This window comes from Haliotis asinina, chromosome 12 (genome assembly GCF_037392515.1).
Source record: "Haliotis asinina isolate JCU_RB_2024 chromosome 12, JCU_Hal_asi_v2, whole genome shotgun sequence".
NCBI classification, from domain to species: Eukaryota; Metazoa; Mollusca; class Gastropoda; order Lepetellida; family Haliotidae; genus Haliotis; species Haliotis asinina.
In genome coordinates, this window is record NC_090291.1 from 32,795,793 (window position 1) to 32,814,362 (window position 18,570).

An 18,570-nucleotide genomic window follows, 5' to 3' on the forward strand; every position below is an offset into this window, starting at 1 on the left:
GGCAACTAACGGGATCGGGTGATCAGGCTTGCTCACTTGGTTGGCATATGTCATCGGTTCCCAGTTGCGCAAATCATGTTGTTGATCACTGGATTGTCTGGTCCAGACTCGATTATTTACAGACCGCCGCCATATAGCTGTAATATTGCTGAGTGCAGCAGAAAACTAAACTCACTCACTCACCCATCAGTCACTGTTAATGATACAGTTATAGTTTCAACAGAGTTTGGTCTCTTTGTCCTGATCTCTGAAAGGGTCAGTGGGGTAGCCAAGTGGTTAAAGTGTTTGCATGTCATGCTGACGACCTGGGTTTGATTCCCCACATGGATAAATGTGTGAAGCCCATTTCTAGTGTCCCTTAGTGTGTGAATGCTATTTCAGTTGTCTGCTGCCATGATATTGCTAAAAGCGATGTAAAGCTAACTTCTCTCCCTCACTTGATTTCAGAAAACAAAATTAACCTGATTTGCATGGTTTTACGATGAATATTTAATTAATATCAAGAATACCAGCTAAACATTGCCATGTGGTTTCCCCAGGTCAACAATTGCATTAATGTTATATATAATTTCTGTTTTAAGGTTGAAAAGTTAGAAGTAGTCAATAAGAAGTGGGTGAGGATCAAACTGATTCCAGGTACACAAGTAGATGGATCGGTGAGTTGAACTGCAGCTACTCAGTGACAGTGTAAAATTCCAGAGCCTTATCAGTATATACTGATTTGATGTGAACAGTGAAACAGTAGTTCTGAATTACTATTCCCAATGGCCTATTCCTGACAGACAAATTATTAGGAAGTAGAAATGTTCCGTAACTACCAAGAAGAAATACTAAAGACTGTCCAGAATCTTCCAGTGTAACAGTTTCCTGATTTAAAAGGTTTTGGTGTATTTTGAAAGACCTGCCATTATGTATTATTGCCTCTACCTATTTATTACTAAATACATGTCATTGCGCTGGAAGAGTGTACATCGTTCTGAGTCCTTCTGTGAACCTCATTATGTGACAGCTTTCCCATCTGCAGAAACTTGTTCTAACGGGCAATTTGGTGGATTGGGTGTTAAGATTGCTTGCTTCTCATCCTGATGGTATGGGACATTGTGCATTACATCAACCATTGGTTTGTTTATCCTAAACTCAGAAATATGGCCAAAATATTATACATACTACAAAACAACCATCAGATTATTACACATGGCACATCTTTACTTGGGGTGCAGTGGTTAAAGTGTCCGCTCATCATGCTGAAGACCTTGGTTCAATTCCTCACATTGGTGCATTATGTAAAGCCCATTTCTGTTGTCTCCTGCCATTATGTAGCTGGACTATGGCAGCTCAGAGCACTATGGTTTTCATCTAGCTTACCTTTCTGTCTTGACCAGTGAAGATCCAGGGAAGAATAGACCTTCAGCAACCCACGCTTGCCATAAAAGGCGACTATGCTTGTCGTAAAACGTGACTGGCAGGATTGGGTAGTCAGGTTCGCTGACTTGGTTGACACGTCATCAGTTCCCACTTGCGCAGATCAACACGTATGCTGTTGATCACTGGATTGTCTGGTCCAGACCCAATTATTTACAGACTGCCACCATGAGCTGGAATATTTGATAGTGCGGCATAAAACTAAACTCAATCAGTCACTCAGTCGTTGCTGACCTAAATGTAAACCCCATCCTGATGTAATGAGTACGCCATGTTGCCTTTCTTTTGTTGCAGAGTATGATATGGTTCAACATAGGCAGTGTTGAAGCCTTTGAAAGGAACCTGGAGAATGCACAGCTAGAAATGAATATTGAGCCATCCAACTTTGTCAATGTTGTCTATAAAACAGAAACAGAAATGTGAGTAGTCTTTTTTCAATTTGACATACCAGCATGGACAACATTCATTATGACTGAAAGTCCAACATGTTAATATTGTGCTTACTATTGTTTGCATTTTGTTTTTTTCTGTTTTTCAGAGCATCTGTTGCATATTCTGCACTGAACATCATTCTCCCCATCGCCATTTTAATATGGCTCATACGACGTTCCTCAAACATGTTTCAGGTAACTTATTGTGAAATCATGATTCACAGATGGTGAAAGGTTTTCATTATTATTCCTTTTACATGATTACAGGTTTCTTATACAAAAGAAGGTATGGGATTATGCAGAGTTATTTCCCCTCCTTGTGTCAGGATTAATAGTTAAAGACTTTAACCCAGTTTAGTCAAATGATCAGATGAATTAAGTCATGTGTAACTCCCCGAAATAAGATGAGCAGGACATTGATTTTCTATGATTTATACTAATTCATGGCATAAAGTGTAGGGTGGATAGTCTCAAGGCTGTGGCCTTGTTCATTTTCCTCTCAGCAAGCAGGTTTTCATTTGGGTAAAACTGATCGCTCACTGATTATGCAAGCATGAGTGATGGAGGAATGTAGCTTATACATCACAATCGAGTCTGACTATATTTCCTTGTTCATTGTTTCATGTCTTTTCTAACTTTGAATATTCTTTTTGCAGGGAGGTCAGGGAGGGACTCGAAGAGGAGGTGGAGGGATATTTGGCTTTGGTCAGACAACAGCTAAAATCATGAAAGAAGACATTGGTGTCAAATTCAAGTGAGTACAAAGTACATGTTTACATATTCTTGTATGTTCATGAACAAAACCACAAAGGAACCATTCATGATTTAAAGTTTGAGGGCTTGATGATGATTTTCAGGAGTGGGCGGTGGGTCATCCATTAGTTCAGACGAGTCATCAATTAGTACACATGTACATGGTGGGACTGTTGTGTGATTGACTTTCTACACAACATGCTGTGTGTACGTGCATTCGTACGTGTGTGCGTGCATGCATGCATGTGATTCACATTGTACATGCTTCACCGTAAAAATGATTATCATTCCCCCAGCCATAAATTATGACTGGTCTGTAATTCTCATAGTTTGTTTGGATCTCAAAACATACAATTGAGATGTATCACAAAGTTATTGTAAGATACCTGTCAGTGTCAAATAATGTTTGATCTACTCACCTAAATTTTGCTCTCACCATCATTTTCAGTCGATATAAGTATTATTTGCTCATCTTACATGACCACACAGAAGCCCCAGACTAGCAGCTAGAACCCATGACTGGATGTGGATAGTCTAGAGAACAAAAAGTCCTTTGAGATTTTAGCTACTCAAATTGTTTATATATTTTTTATTTATTTAGTTATTTATTTACAGGGATGTAGCTGGTTGTGAAGAGGCCAAGGTGGAGATTATGGAGTTCGTTAATTTCCTCAAGAATCCTCAGCAGTATATTGACCTAGGAGCCAAGATTCCTAAGGGAGCCATACTGACAGGTCCCCCAGGTACAGGCAAGACCCTCCTAGCCAAGGCCACAGCAGGGGAGGCCAATGTGCCTTTCATCACAGTGTCTGGGTCTGAGTTCCTCGAAATGTTCGTTGGCGTTGGTCCTTCCAGGGTAAGACAAAATGGAAAGTCCAGATGCCTGCTTTCTAGCACATTTTGGCTTCCTATGTTTACCTACTCAAATATAACTTTTCAATCTTAGCAAAACAAAAGTTGCCCTGTACAATCAGTTGTTTGCCCTTTTGGTTGAAGTTGCCATTGCTGTCAGGAAAGACATGATGTGATAATATTCACAGTTATGTCCATTTACAATGGTCATTACTGATTATATTTGTTTTCAAGAGGTCAAGAATGCTGGTTTGAATGACCAAACTCCGTCATACTGAGAATGTTGGAGCCTACCTAGACACAGCGTCTGGATTGAGGAAATCCACCTAAAACAATCTCCTATGTGAGCTGAAGCTTGGATAAGGGGATGAATCATTCATAACTTTTGAAGTACAGTATCTTTACTCTCTTGGTGAATTGCAGTCTGTTTTGTTTGCAGGTGCGAGACATGTTTTCCATGGCCAGGAAGAATGCTCCGTGTATTCTTTTTATTGACGAGATTGATGCTGTGGGACGGAAGCGTGGTGGTCGTAGTATTGGTGGGCACAGTGAGCAGGAAAATACGCTTAACCAACTTCTGGTGGAAATGGATGGTAGGTGACTGCCTGTGTTGTTTATTTACAACAATTTACATATTTATAGAATTTGAGAGACAAGGTCAGCATTGTTCAAAACAACCTGCTATCAATATTTTGATGCATTTTTTATTCAGACCTTATTGAGAATGTGGTTTTCAAGATATGTAAACGAATTCTCAAGATCGAGATATTGAGATGGACTAGTCTATATCTTTTGTCGATACATTTGATGGAAAATGTGTCATACTCATTTGAATGTTGTTTTGCTGATTTCCTGATATCGCCCAAGGTTGGATGAAAGTTTGTTTGACTAAAGTTGTCCATACTTCTCAGGTTTCAACACACAAAGTGGTGTTGTAGTGTTAGCGGCAACAAACAGAGTAGACATTCTAGATGGTGCACTCCTCCGGCCTGGCCGATTTGATAGGCAGATCTTTGTACCGGCTCCGGACATCAAGGGGAGGTAAGTCTCACAGTTTTGACACTGTTGTCTTCTCCTATTCATTATCTAACAGAGTTGTTACCGATTTTTCAGTATTGAATTTAAGCAGGATACCAACAAATATTAGCAAATATGAAACGTAAAGGGTTCACATAATCTGTCTAATCTTCAAGCACCTTCCACTTCCACACGTATGTAAAAAATATGTCTATTGAGTAGGTTCAGTTTTGAGTAGGTTCAGTTTTGCAATTTCAACTTTGACTGAATTCTGTTTCCAGAGCATCTATTTTTAAAGTGCATTTAAAGCCCCTGAAAACACAAGTAGACAAGGAAGAACTTTCCCGAAAAATGGCAGCATTGACACCAGGGTTTTCAGGTATGTTTTCAATAGTTTGTGCCAGTGACGTTATGTGTTTGTCACATCAGCAATATTTCAGCTGTACTGGGACTTAAGAAGTTAAACAGTTATACTGTACTGAGAACTATCATCAGTGGAATGTAGTGAAGATCAAGGTTAGAATTGGTCTACAGCTACCAGTACTTATGCTTGTTGTATAGGGCAACTGGTTGGTCACTGGTCGGACTTGTTTACATGTTGAGGCCAACGATCATAGGTTCATACCTCACTCCAGTTATGTTGTTTGACACCATAGCCATGTTTATTTATCAAAATTGTCAGATTTGCTGACATCTTTATCATTTCGGGTGTATCTCCCTCATCAAGCTGACGTGTTTGTATAACAGAAAACCTGTTGCAGCATGTTACACGAAACTCACTCAGTTGACCTGTGATGATCCCTATTAGAATTGGTATTCATCAGCCTATGCTTGCCGTAAGTGGCAAGTAACGTGATGGGGTGATCAGACTCGCTGAATTGGTTTACACATGTCATCGTATCCCATATGAGTATATCAGTGTTCATGCTGTCGATCACTGTCTGGCCCAGACTCAATTACTTAGCAAGCACATTCCCATTGATGGAATACTGCTGATTTCAGCATTAAACAACAACAGAGATGCAGAATGAAAATTTCCATTTGTATGTTTTGTCTGTTTCATGTTGTGATGCTGTTAGAAAGAATGAGCTTTTTGATTGTTGCATGTATATTGCCCTGTATACATTTTACATTATTGTCAGTATCATGTTTCTCCTGTTGTTTGTAGGTGCTGACATAGCAAATGTGTGTAACGAGGCAGCCTTGATAGCAGCAAGAGATCTGAACACTGAAATCAACATGATGCATTTCGAGCAGGCCATTGAGAGAGTTGTGGCAGGTATATATAGAGACATATTATAGTACCTCATTATCTTAATCTCACTATTGCAATGTTTCAGTCATATTAGTCAGGTTAGTTCAGATGAAAACAATGTGAAACCCATTTCTATCATCCCCTGCTGTGATATTGCTGGAATATTTCTAAAAGTGGTGTTAAACCTTGCTTACTTTTAGAGGTTGCCTGATTTAAAAACCAATTCAGACTTTCTCAACCTTTTTAGGGATGCTCTGATTTTAGTAAGATGAAAGGTCAGTCGGATGTGAAGTGATTGAATCTTTGTGAAGCAGTCCTGAGCAACAGTGTCTTGTTTATTACATCTTCACATAACACGAATGTTCAACAGCTTTGACATGACTCAGTGCATTAATAAGCCTCTCTTTGTTGCATTGATATAACCCCAAATGATATCGAAAGTAAACAGGAATTAGACCTTAAACAAATTTGTAAAAATTAAAGCAAGGAAACAATTCAGCCCTCACATTTACACATCAGGCTTGAACAGCAACATGCTTTATTGTGATTTATTGCCGCCTAGGTTTGGAGAAGAAGACACAGGTTCTTCAACCAGAAGAGAAGAAGACTGTGGCATACCACGAGGCAGGTCACGCAGTGGCTGGGTGGTACCTGGAGCATGCTGACCCCCTCTTGAAAGTGTCCATCATCCCTCGCGGCAAGGGACTCGGCTATGCTCAGTATCTTCCCAAGGAACAATACTTGTACACTAAAGAACAGGTACATGTTCCACAGAAAACATTTTTTGCAGATGTGCCATGTTGATGTTCTGGTAATTGGGGTTGTCAGTTGATAACTGGTTCCAGCTGGATTTTATCCAGCAGTTTCAGTAGATAGTTGTGTAAATATTTCAAAGAGGTATAAACTGCCCTGAGTAAACCGAAACGTTATCAGCCTTGAGTTTGTAATGGTGGCAAGTTGTAGACTGCTATGGAGACAGTTTAAATGTGTGTTACTTGGAGGTGGTATGATATAGGTGTTACACTTTGTCACATTCAGTCCCATCTAGGCTGCTGACCACCAAAGATGGTGTTAATACACCACTCAATAGAAATAGCAGAACTCATGATTCTTCCTTATTATGCTAGTTAATGTGTCATGTCAATGCTCGCAGTAATATGATTGGCTGCCTCCATATTGCTGAGTTTTGCATGAAAAAGTAGTATGATAGACTCCGATTATCCTAAACTTCATTTCTGTAGTGTTGATCAGATATTACCAGCTGACTTAACAGATACATTATACAACTCTTTATTCAGACTTGTTGCTAGAGTTGAAGGCTAGTTTTACCAGAGTTTCAGTTAGGATGAAATGTTACATGAAACATTTTCTATTGTTCTCCAGCTGCTGGACAGAATGTGCATGACCCTTGGTGGCCGAGTGTCGGAACATATCTTCTTCAATAGGATCACAACAGGTGCCCAGGATGACTTAAGAAAAGTCACACAGAATGCATATGCACAGGTATACCAGAGCCTTCCTCAGCATGTAACAAATCTGAGTGCACCTGTTCAGAAAATTTGGAAAAATTATCTGAATTAATTTTATTGAGGGTCCCTGGGACTTGAACTCTAAATTTTCAAGGATCCTGAACTACTACAGACATTGTTACATTGTTGTAATTCACTCATTCAGTCACTATTCCGGTATTGTGTAACATGATCATCACATTGTTACAGCAATTAGACTGCAACTGATACCATAACCTGACTAGAAGCAAACTCAGTAATAACTTATTGTTACTTGATCGAAACTTGATCAACGACATTCTGTCATCAGGTCTTGTGTTTAAATTATACCAAAGATGCCTTTCTCTTGCAGGTGGTCCAGTTCGGCATGAACGAGAAGGTCGGCCAGCTGTCCTTCCAGATGCCCAACCAGGGAGAGATGGTGTTTGACAAGCCTTACAGTGAACAGACAGCTCAAATCATTGACGAAGAAGTCAGGAACATCGTACAAGATGCTTACAAACGAACTCTAGACTTACTGACAAAGCACAAAGCAGAAGTAGAGAAGGTTGGTTCAGTAGGGGAGGATTGGTTTCATGCATCTATAAACTGGTCAGGTTATTTCTAGTGTTGGGAAATGTTTGGTTCAGAAACAGTCTAAGTAAACTTCGTCTCAGTGCATTTCGTTACACTACACCACTGAGTCTAACACAACATAGTAGAAGGTCCAATCAAATGCTAGACGGTTAAACAGATTTAACCAATCAGACAACGGTTACTATTTAGGGATCGGAGGGACTTTCAAAATATTCAGGTCACTGACACAGATCTCTCCACAAACAAAAATCAACATGTAGCACAGTTAGACCTGCAGTATATACGCCTTGGGGATTTTGTTGACATGGTTACCATTAGCTGGTATTTCCGCAAGATAACATCCTTGAATATTGTCTAAAACACTATTTTCAGCGACTGTTTACTCACCATTATCATGGCAGTACGTACGCCGTGTGCATTACCCGGAAGTGATCGTACGCTAAATAGCATTCGGGTATGAGCCATTTCGAAATAAAAAGTTCATTAGGGATGTGCGAATGTGCACTTTCACAATTTGGTAAGCTGTTTTCTGATTGGTCAATCTCAAAGGTTACCTGACGCGACCTCCCATAAGGTTTTGTTAGACTCAGTGGTGGAGTGTAGCGAAAAGTACTGAGGATAAGTTTACTTAGACTGGTTCAGAAAACAATTCTTTTGCATGCTTGCAAGACAATACGTAACCAGATGAATTCAGATCTGAAGTCTTTATAATGTTTTCACGCTTTCTTGCTCCATAGTGGTAAGTGTCGAAGGCCTGAATTACACATGGTTTTCCACCTTCAGTAAGATGACATTTCAGTATGCAACAGGAGTGCTGTCCAAAGTAGTTTTAAGGTGTGGTGTGGTAGCCTGGAGGTCAAAGCACTTTCCTCCTCTCCCCCACATGGGTGCAATGTGTGAAGCCCATTTCTGGTGTTCCCCACATACTGCTGGAATATTGCTAAAAGCGGCATTAAACTTAACTCACTCATTCACTGGTTAATTTGTCATTGCTGGATTAGTTGTGAAAGTGGGGTAAAGTACAACTTAATCAGTCATTCAAAGTAAACTTACCTCACTGCCTCCTTGTATTTGATAAGTGTTGATTTAATGAACACCTGAAAATTTAAAATATGGTGGAGTTCAAATTGATGCCTGCGTTAGTCATTTTTGGTTTCTATATGAGTAACTTAGGTTTCAGCTTTGTCAGGTTTTGTTCTATGTGATACTGTTATTCACAGGTTGCTCTTCGGCTTCTTGCCAAAGAAAAACTGGACAAGGATGATATGGTAGAACTGCTTGGAGCTCGTCCATTTGCTGAGAAGTCAACATATGAAGAGTTTGTTGAGGGAACAGGTGAGCTTGTTGGAAACATCCTCGTCACACCCAAATGAAGATCTTTTGAAGATCCGAATTCAGTAACCTATGCTTGTCGTAAGATTCGACTAACAGGATCAGGTGATCAGGTTTGATGACTTGGTTGACACTTGTCATTGAACCCCAGTTACAAAGACTGATGCTCATGTTGTTGATCACTGGATTGTCAGGTTCAGACTCAAGTATTTACAGACTGCCGCCATAGAGCTGGAATATTGCTGAGGGCAACAACCAACCAACTTCAGTATGATGACCAAAAAGCTTTAACCACTAGACTATCCCACCTCCCTCTAAGATAATATAAGTCTTGTTCTCTCTGTGCTTAGGGTCCTTTGAAGAGGACACAGCGTTGCCCAAAGGTCTAGAGAGCTGGAACAAAGAACGTGACAATAAAGACTCTGAGACCCCCGATAAACCAGAGAAGGCCACCAGCTAGCTAGGAGGAGCTCCTGGAGTTATCTACCTTGGTTAAAGACACCCTGTCACAGCTGAACTCACTGATAGGTCCCACTAGAAGTTGAGGACTTCTGAAATCATTCAAGTTTGTGCCGCATAAGATGGCTTTGATTATCGAAGCCTGTGTCATAGTTATCATGTATATTTGTTACCATGGTTACAGACAAGTGATCACTTTTCAGGAATTATAGAATTTTTGTTTTCTTTCCATACTGGCTTTGCAGTCAATTCAGATCCATTGGGATATAAAAAGAAATAAGAAAATCAGACAGTTGTTTACCTAAAAATATATTTTGACAATTACATGTAAATATTGGATTTGACAAAAATAATCTTTTGATGTCACTGTTGAGACTATAGTAACGATAAATTGGAATGTATCTACTGTGAACAACAATAAAGCGCAAAACATTGATTTGCTCCTGCAGTTGCAGGAGAGACATAATTTTGCCTTAGGTTTTACTCTTAAATAGCTGGATATATCTCATGCCAAAGCCGCCATATAGCTGGAATATTGCTGAGTGTGGCATAAAACTAAGCTCATTCACTCGCTCTTTTGCCTGGAGGCAGTGTGTTACGGGAAGCGTAGTTCAGCAGCTTTTTTCAGAAAGGTGTTTTTTCTTATGTCTCAAAACAATGACCAAATGAATATTCTGTCTCCGTCAAAAATAAATTCCCGCTACATTACTGAGTGAATGGCTGTTGTTACTACAGCTGGGCCCTGTTCCTCAATGTGATCATAGCGCTGCAACTGTCCATGTTAAAGTATGGGCGGTACGATCAACTTAGCACTAAGATCGAGTAACAGGTCAATTGAGTAACAGGGCTCTGTGCCTTACGTGATGACTAAACCAATAGATCTAATGTTAGGTTAAGATATGAAGTAAGTTAAGTTATATGATTTAATTAGAATTGGAGACCAATACATGACAGTGATACTGTGTGACTACAGGGCAATATATACCACTAGATTATGCAGCTGAAGTGCTGATGGATGAGTTGAATGCCTCTGCCTGAAGGAGAAATATGTGTAAATGTGTGACGTATGGCTGTTGTTAGAACTACCCTGTGCTACTGGGTGGGTGCTCCACCCTCTTATCATGTTGAAGTGAGTAATGTAATGTATTTGATAAAAACAAAAGATATCCATTGTTCATGAGAATTTTGTTGTCTTTTGGCATTGTCTGGCTTTTATATCCATGGATTTTGGGTTTTCGAACACACAACAAAAGAAACGTTCGTTGTTTGCTTATTATATGAACAACTGTGGTATGTCTCGCTTTAAAAGGTATACAAGAGAGCTTTACATTTCCCGTTGTGATACAGAAACAATTTCCCTCTAAATATATGAGAATGGTCACGCTGACCTGGAGAATACAAAAAATAGGTTGCAAATATGTTGAAACCTGCGCATCTGCGTAGATACACATCCAGCCTTCACATATGTCTAGTTTTTCACTTGTTAGAATTTGCAATGAAACACAAAGGCTTTGGTGTTTTGTGACCCGACCTAAAGTTCGGGGTAGTGGGGTAGCCAAGTGATTAACGTGTTCATACCTCATGTCAAGACCCGAGTTCGATTTCGCACTGGCCCACAATGTGTGAAGGCCATTTCTGGTGTTCCCCGCCGTGATATTGCTGGAATTTTGCTAAAAGTTGTGTAAAACACAACTCACTCACAGATAAGAGTTCTGAAGACAAACCGACGGAGTTATTCTGTTAAAATACGCGCTACAAATACGAATCGTCTATGATGCTGCATGTCCTGCCCTGGGCTATGCTGGTGGAATGAGGCAGGTCTTCCAGCTAAATACGAAATGACACATCATTCAGAACTGCAGTATAGTAAATCAGGTTATCTCAGTTGCCTTTAAGTGGGCCGCGAATCTGGGCGCCGATCTACTAACCCAAAAGCTTCCAATCTTAGCGTGACGTTACGAACGGTATATCATTACTAACCATGTGTTGGCTATTAAATCAGCTGATTGGTACACAGACCCTGAAATTAAGGGAATTTTGTAGACCCGCATGGGCCATGTCACGAACCGATCTTACCCAAGTCAGTCTTAAAGATCCAAAGTCTAAGTTTCTAATGACTTAATTTACATAGAAATGAACACCGGGTGATTCCATATTTATTCTGGCCAGCGTTTAATTTAAAGCACAGTTACACGGTTCATTACTACAGTTACGAATTTTTTGTTTTTCATCTGTGCCACTTCCTGTACATTGCAGTCCGGATGCTTAAAACGAACTAAAGGTAGTGGTCCCTTTGAACTCGTCGTATAGTGAGTGAGTTGCGGTTTACCCCGCACTCAGCAATATTCCAGCTGTATGGCAGTCTGTGCAATTGGGAGCCGATGACGTGTCCGCCAAGTCAGCGAGACAGACCACTGACCCGTTAGTTGCCTCTCACGACAATCATAGTCGCCTTTCATAGCAAGCATGCGTTGTTGCTGAAGACGTATTCTACCCCGGACCTTCACGGATCCAAAACCGTAGAGCGCGCACTACTGCCAGTATAAAATATGTGGAAGGCGGTGTTCAGATAACAATGTACCGTAATACATATTTTTTTCTGTTTTGTTTCTTAATCTAAATGTCTGACCGTGCGAGTGGTTGATATGAAATCACGATGATATTTCTTATTGTAGCTGAAAGTGGGAAACCAGACACCCGTGTCACCAAATGTGGACAAGTTGATACGCCATGTCTGAAATCTGGTTTAAAATAGTTTCATAGATTCGCTTCCATGGGAGATTAAGGTCTTTGTAAATACATACCACTTGAATGGACAACATCGCTGAGCTCAACTGCTTGCATACATGGATGCTCACACTGTCAACCCTTGGTTTATCTGTTGCAATAGTTCATGCTTTCAGCAATGTCCCAGCTAAATGACACCGGTGCATAGATAAGATGGACCAGACCATCCAGTGACATCGTGAGTAGCTTATCTTCAGCCCATGTTCAAAATTCATATTCTAGCAGTAAATGTGGAGACAACTAACTTTGCAGATTTTAGAACAAACAAAGGAAACAATGTTATAGTAGATTCGTATAGATATGTAGGTATTCTCCTTGCGTTCTCGTGTAAATTTAATATATGCATTCAAAATTTGTCATCCAGGTGTAAAAAGTCTTTTGTTCGAGTTATTCATCACCTGTGTATAAACTATACATCGTCGACTATTCTATTTTCTTCATAATACTTGATACGGAAATTCAACCTATTCTTTTATATGGCAAGGAAGGTTGGAGTAATAATAATTTCTATAAAAATGAGCGTGTCCCTCTCACTGCGTGCAAATCGCCCCGTGAAGGTCCCGGGGTAGAATAGGCCTTCGGCAACCCATGCTTGCTATAAAAGGCGACTATGATTGTCGTAAGAGGCGACTAACGGGATCGAGTGGTCAGGCTCCGCGACTTGGTTGACACATGTCATCGGTTCCCAATTGCGCACATCGATGGTCACTTGTTGATCACTGGATTGTCTGGTCCAGACTCGATTATTTACAGACCGCCGTCATTGCTGGACTATTGCTGAGTGCGGCGTAAAACTAAACTCATTCATAAAGTGATAAAAGTATAAAGTGTTTAAACGTTGGTCCATCAAATGCCATTGTATACGGTGCTTGTCGTAAGAGGCGACTAATGGGTGGCCAGGCTCGCTGGTCGGTCACATTCACCGTATACAAGTGAGTGAGTGAGTTACGTTTTACGCCGCACTCAGCAATATTCCAGCTATATAGCGGTGGTCTGTAAATAATTGAGTCTGGACCAGATAATCCAGTGATCAACAACATGAGTATCGATCTGCGCAATTGGGAACCGATGACGTGTGTCAACCAAGTCAGCGAGCCTGACCACCCGATCCCGTTAGTCGCCTCTTACGACAAGCATAGTCGCCTTTTATGGCAAGCATGGGTTGCTGAAGACGTATTCTACCCCGGACCTTCACGGATCCAAAACCGTAGAGCGCGCACTGCTGCCAATATAAAATATGTGGAAGATAACAATGAGCGGTAATACATATTCAAAGTTTCTTAACCCAAATGTCTGGCCGTGCGAGTGGTTGATATCAAACCACGATAGTATTTCTGATTGTAGCTGAAAGTGGGAAAACAGACACCTGTGTCACCAAATGTGGACAGTGGTATAAAAACCTGATCATTTGGGGACACGTCAGAGGATAGGCGATTTTGTGTTCGTCTGGAGCACAATATCAGGGGAAACTGTTCACGATGATTGCTCTTGTAGCCGTCACTTTGGTTGTCATTGGTGCGACGTTGTCAGGTTTGTGAATCCTCAATCCTCCTTAATGAAACGAGTATGTTTTATCTAGTCAGTTTTAATCGTGAGAAGTAACAGAATCTTTGGTTTATCTTGTCATATGCATTCATAAAAATACTATGGACCAAATAGTGCGAATGTGTATTCATAAATATACAGCAACAGATTGTTCGTCTATGATTCCGTGTATCCCACCTCCCGAGTTTTCATTCCGAGGAAAAATAATGAAACGTTTTCTTATCTTAAACCTTGCACACTCAGGAATACCAGGTGAGCTTGACCTACATTTATCTGTATCTAGTAAATAGTGAATTAAGAAACAAAGTTCTCTAAATCCAAAATATGGCGCAAATGTTAAAATTAAACAACAAATGTCAGCGATACAAGAATAATAATTAATTTGTCCAACAATGATATTTTTTCCCCATAAATTATATATGTAGGTATAAGATGGAAAAATATGTCTTTGCTAATACAGACATGACTGCTTTAAGATAGACCGATTTTCTTACTCAGCTGTATACACAAAGGAGACTGATCGAAAAAATCTGGTGCTATATCAATGAATAATGGGTAGAAACGCATTTTCCCTTTCAATCATATGTACGTCTCTAAAATAAATATTTCACCTCAACCCCGGTAAAAAACATAACATTACAAAAATCAAATTAGTTCAATACTCGAAATAAAAAAAATGATCACAAAAGCCAAACATGAATCTTTAAGAGAAGTAAGGATTTTTTAGCTGATACAAACGATTAGGGACACCATGATCGCGTATTTCTGTCTACATTAAGCATGTTGTCATTTATAGATGGCGCTCTAACAAACCACACTGTAGCGTACTGTGAGAAGACGATGAACAGTACCTGCCAAAGACATGTCAACGATAACGAGATCTATTGTGGCAGTGACGGCAAGAAGTATCATGGCGTGTAAGTACTGGCCACATGAAAAAGGTTGTTTCCAAAACGTAATTGTCTTGGATTGCTTTCCCAAACCGCGCCAGCATCTGTGGTTCAGTGTGGATATATACAGTGTGATGATTATAGCTTCGCACAGGTAACAGAACCTGTGGCTCAATTCTAAGATGCATCCTGATAATGATTCTAGCTCTGTACATGTGTCAGAATCCGTGGTTCAATTCTCACATGGGTCTCGATAATGGTTCCAACTCTGTACATGTGTCAGAATCCGTGGTTCAATTCTCACATGGGTCTCGATAATGGTTCGAGCTCTGAACATGTGTCAGAATCCGTGATTCAGTTCTCACTTGAATCCCGGCAATGGTTCCAACTTTGCACAGGTATCAGAATATGCGGTTCAGTTCTCAAATATATCCCAGTGATGATTCTAGTTTTGCCAAGGTACCAGAATCTGTGGTTCAGTTCTCATATATATCCCGATCATGATTCTAGCTCTGCACACGTGTCAGAATCTGTGATTTGGTTCCAAGATTCCAGACGATTCCTGTTATGTACACTTACTTTGCATTGCGGATATGTCCATTGTAATCATGTTGTCCAACTTGTTATACGTAAACACGTATTTTATTACACTTGAATAATAAATATCTCTGGCTTCAGATGTGAGTATATACTCGCCTACTGTGAATACCACATTCATGCTGTCGGCCACGGTGAGAACTGCACCAAGAGAACGCTTCCAACCCATCGTCCACCCTCTCATTTCGAGCTTGGTCTTTTTGGTGCCATAACCGATGGTATTGACGACAGGCTAAGGGCAGTCAAGGCCAAAAACATCTCTGTAGCTGTTGCCAAGAAGGTGTACACTGTACAGGATCATGCCAACAAAGTGTACGTCCGCAACCCGGATTGCTGGGCCTCTGACCTTGATCTGACCTGCATCTCTCCCTGGAACAGCAACTTGGCCAACAGGAAAGCTGGAACTCTGGTTTCTCCAAGACACGCCCTGTGGGCTAGGCATTACAGCATCCGGGTCAATTCCACTATCAGGTTTGTTGATCAAAACAACAATGTGGTTGATCGACGTGTCGTGAAGACGCAGACAGTATCTGGACCTCACCTTCATTCATTCTATGGCCAGGACATCGTGGTGGGTGAACTGGACAGTGACGTCCCGAACACCATCTCCTTCGCTAAAGTGATGCCCAGAAACCTGACCAGCTTCCGTGTGCCTTACAGTACGCACATACCTGCCATGAGCACAGACCAGGAGGAGAAGGCTCTCGTGGACGACTTCTACTACTACGGGTCCACTAATGCAGGACTACATGTTCCTCTAACCACCTCCATCAGACATGACTACTATGAACCCAAGATCGGCGGTGACAGTGGCAACCCAACCTTCTTCGTCATCGACGACCAGTTGGTTCTTTTGTTCGTGTTCACAACAGGCGGTGCTGGAGGTGGGACGTCCATCAACCACTACTTTGACAACATCAACGCCATCATGGCCAAGGAAGGAGGTGGCTATCAACTGACGGAGATTGATCTTAGCAAATATCTTGCAAAGGGCGAGTCACTTCCTGTGATTATTGGGAAATAAATCATGACATGAGCAGAACGTCTTTGTTTACTAAACCTATGTAATACTAGAAGGATTGTCTTCAGAGGGAACACTTACGGTGGTGGAAAATCCACCATGAATATTTAGAAAACGTTTTATCAGCATCAACCCGTGCTCGTCATAGTAAAAGTCATCTGAATGTTATGAAAGAAGTTGTCCAGGTTTGGAATCCGTGAATCTAAATGTATAACTTGAATCTAGAAACATGAGGTCACAGAAATGTCAATATACGAATTGCTTGTTCTGAAGTTCGAAAAGTCAATCGTAAAAACATCAGTCACGATGTCCAGTGTAGTGAAGGTGACAAAAATAAGGGCATGTTGAGGTTAAAGATACACTGACATCCAACTGAAACTAAAGATATGCGAGTATACAGAAAGAGTTATCGTTACATCGGAAATATTCCAACCATAACGCAAGCCATATGTTATAATGAATAAAATTTGATTGTAAAATCTGTCGGCAAAAGCGTAAAAAACAACTAGAATATCACAGCTATAGTCTTTTAACCAGCATTTAACTTAAAATAGTAGCATGGGAAATGGACTGCCACCCACTGATAGTAGCCCACAATACTAGGGACCATGGGGACATACAGCACATTCGATTCGTGCACGGACCCTAGCTGGACTTACATCATGGCTTTAGCAGCTAGCGATAGTTCATAATTGTATATTATGACCACTAATCTCTGTAAAAGCACTGGGCGATAAAATACCTTGAATGAATAGAGGTACAATACCCACCAAAGGGACAATAATTCTACAATACGACATGCCCTTTAAGGGCACAGCCACACGAAACCAAGTTATCAATTTTTGCACCAGTAACAGAAACTTGGTATCATATACAGAATACTGATCAAGGTTTTTGTAATAAAAAAGGTTTTGTATAAAGCAATTTAAAGCCGAACTTACATTTAAGAGATTCTTCATGGATGAAGCTTATATTAATGGAAAAAAGCTAAGAGATCACATGAAAGGGCAAGTGCTCTTTTATTTTGTTCAGGTTTCTTCACAAGCTTTGTATTGCATAGCTTGTGAAAAACCTGGAAAAGGGGAAGATTTGTGCTTGCAGGAGCTGCGCCCAGATTGGGTGCTCTTATCACCCTTATTATCGTATTTTGTGACTCTGCAACTTCGTCTGAACCAGATGAATGTGGACGCGTGCTTTTCTAACCTTTTTGAAATAGAAATATGAAATCGGACACGCTCTCTTCATTACAAGATGACTGGACAGGACAGGGCAAGTTCTCTACCAGATATACTTTGTAACCCGTACCACATTCTTGTGGTGACAGTATCGAGCCTGCTCCACCGTTGTCACATGTCCAGATACAATCTGTCTGATTCGTTTAAAGTTACATCATTCCATGATCTCATGTTGTACCTCGTTGTCGAAGAATTACTGTCAAGTACTCATCGATGCTTCGTTAATTTTTACTTTAAGAACCTGTTGTGCTCTCCCAGTCATTGTGTTCTATATCCCTTGATTTACCAGCAGTTATTGCATCACGTCTATGACAATATAACTGTAGTTTTCAATAATGGTTCTGTGATACTTCTCTTGTCTAACATGCATTTTTAACTTCATAACAGATGTCATTACCTGACTGCTCGCTATCTCCGGTTAAGTTCACGAGAAAATGCATATGGTTTCTTAATCTCTATGTAAAAAAACAATGTCCAGCAGACCAGGAAATACAATTTTAATGGTCCAGTTATATCGCAAATTTCAGATTTTTATTGACCGAGTTTGTTATCAGCTGTGCGTTCAACTCAGGAAACAATCGTATTTATTTCACTAGTGATGCCTTAAAAATACGCTTTTGATCTCTTATTGCTACGACTATATTCCAGCAATACTCCAGCTATATGGCGGTGCTATATAAATATTCGAGTCTGGATCAAACGTGCCAGTGATCAACAGCATGAGCATCCATCTACACAATTGGGATACGATGACACGAGCATTGATCTACTCCACTGGGAACCGATGACATGTGTCAACCAAGGGAGCAAGCCTGACCATACGATCCCGTTAGACATCCAGCCGTTTTAATTTTGAAAGAGTACTGGTTCAAAATTTGGTTGATTAAGGT

General features: G+C 40.5%; 2 protein-coding genes across 2 annotated transcripts in view; both read left to right on the forward strand.

Moving 5' to 3' along the window:
• LOC137257346 (mitochondrial inner membrane m-AAA protease component AFG3L2-like) overlaps positions 1-10,780 on the forward strand; it is a 15,467-nt gene extending 4,687 nt beyond the window's left edge. The window contains exons 5-18 of the mRNA XM_067794659.1: positions 582-656; positions 1,717-1,841; positions 1,961-2,048; positions 2,510-2,607; positions 3,222-3,462; positions 3,898-4,051; positions 4,370-4,499; positions 4,757-4,854; positions 5,644-5,754; positions 6,293-6,489; positions 7,114-7,233; positions 7,591-7,785; positions 9,035-9,149; positions 9,497-10,780. Coding sequence (XP_067650760.1) covers positions 582-656; positions 1,717-1,841; positions 1,961-2,048; positions 2,510-2,607; positions 3,222-3,462; positions 3,898-4,051; positions 4,370-4,499; positions 4,757-4,854; positions 5,644-5,754; positions 6,293-6,489; positions 7,114-7,233; positions 7,591-7,785; positions 9,035-9,149; positions 9,497-9,606 — 1,857 coding nt within the window. The 3' untranslated portion in view covers positions 9,607-10,780. The remainder of the gene's footprint in view (positions 1-581; positions 657-1,716; positions 1,842-1,960; positions 2,049-2,509; positions 2,608-3,221; positions 3,463-3,897; positions 4,052-4,369; positions 4,500-4,756; positions 4,855-5,643; positions 5,755-6,292; positions 6,490-7,113; positions 7,234-7,590; positions 7,786-9,034; positions 9,150-9,496) is intronic.
• Positions 10,781-13,658: 2,878 nt separating this feature from the next.
• Positions 13,659-16,463, forward strand: LOC137258463 (uncharacterized). Its single transcript, XM_067796149.1, has 3 exons — positions 13,659-13,922; positions 14,734-14,854; positions 15,506-16,463. The coding sequence occupies exons 1-3, from the start codon at positions 13,871-13,873 to the stop codon at positions 16,446-16,448; spliced, it is 1,116 nt and encodes a 371-aa protein (XP_067652250.1). The 5' UTR covers positions 13,659-13,870; the 3' UTR covers positions 16,449-16,463.
• Positions 16,464-18,570: the final 2,107 nt, after the last annotated feature.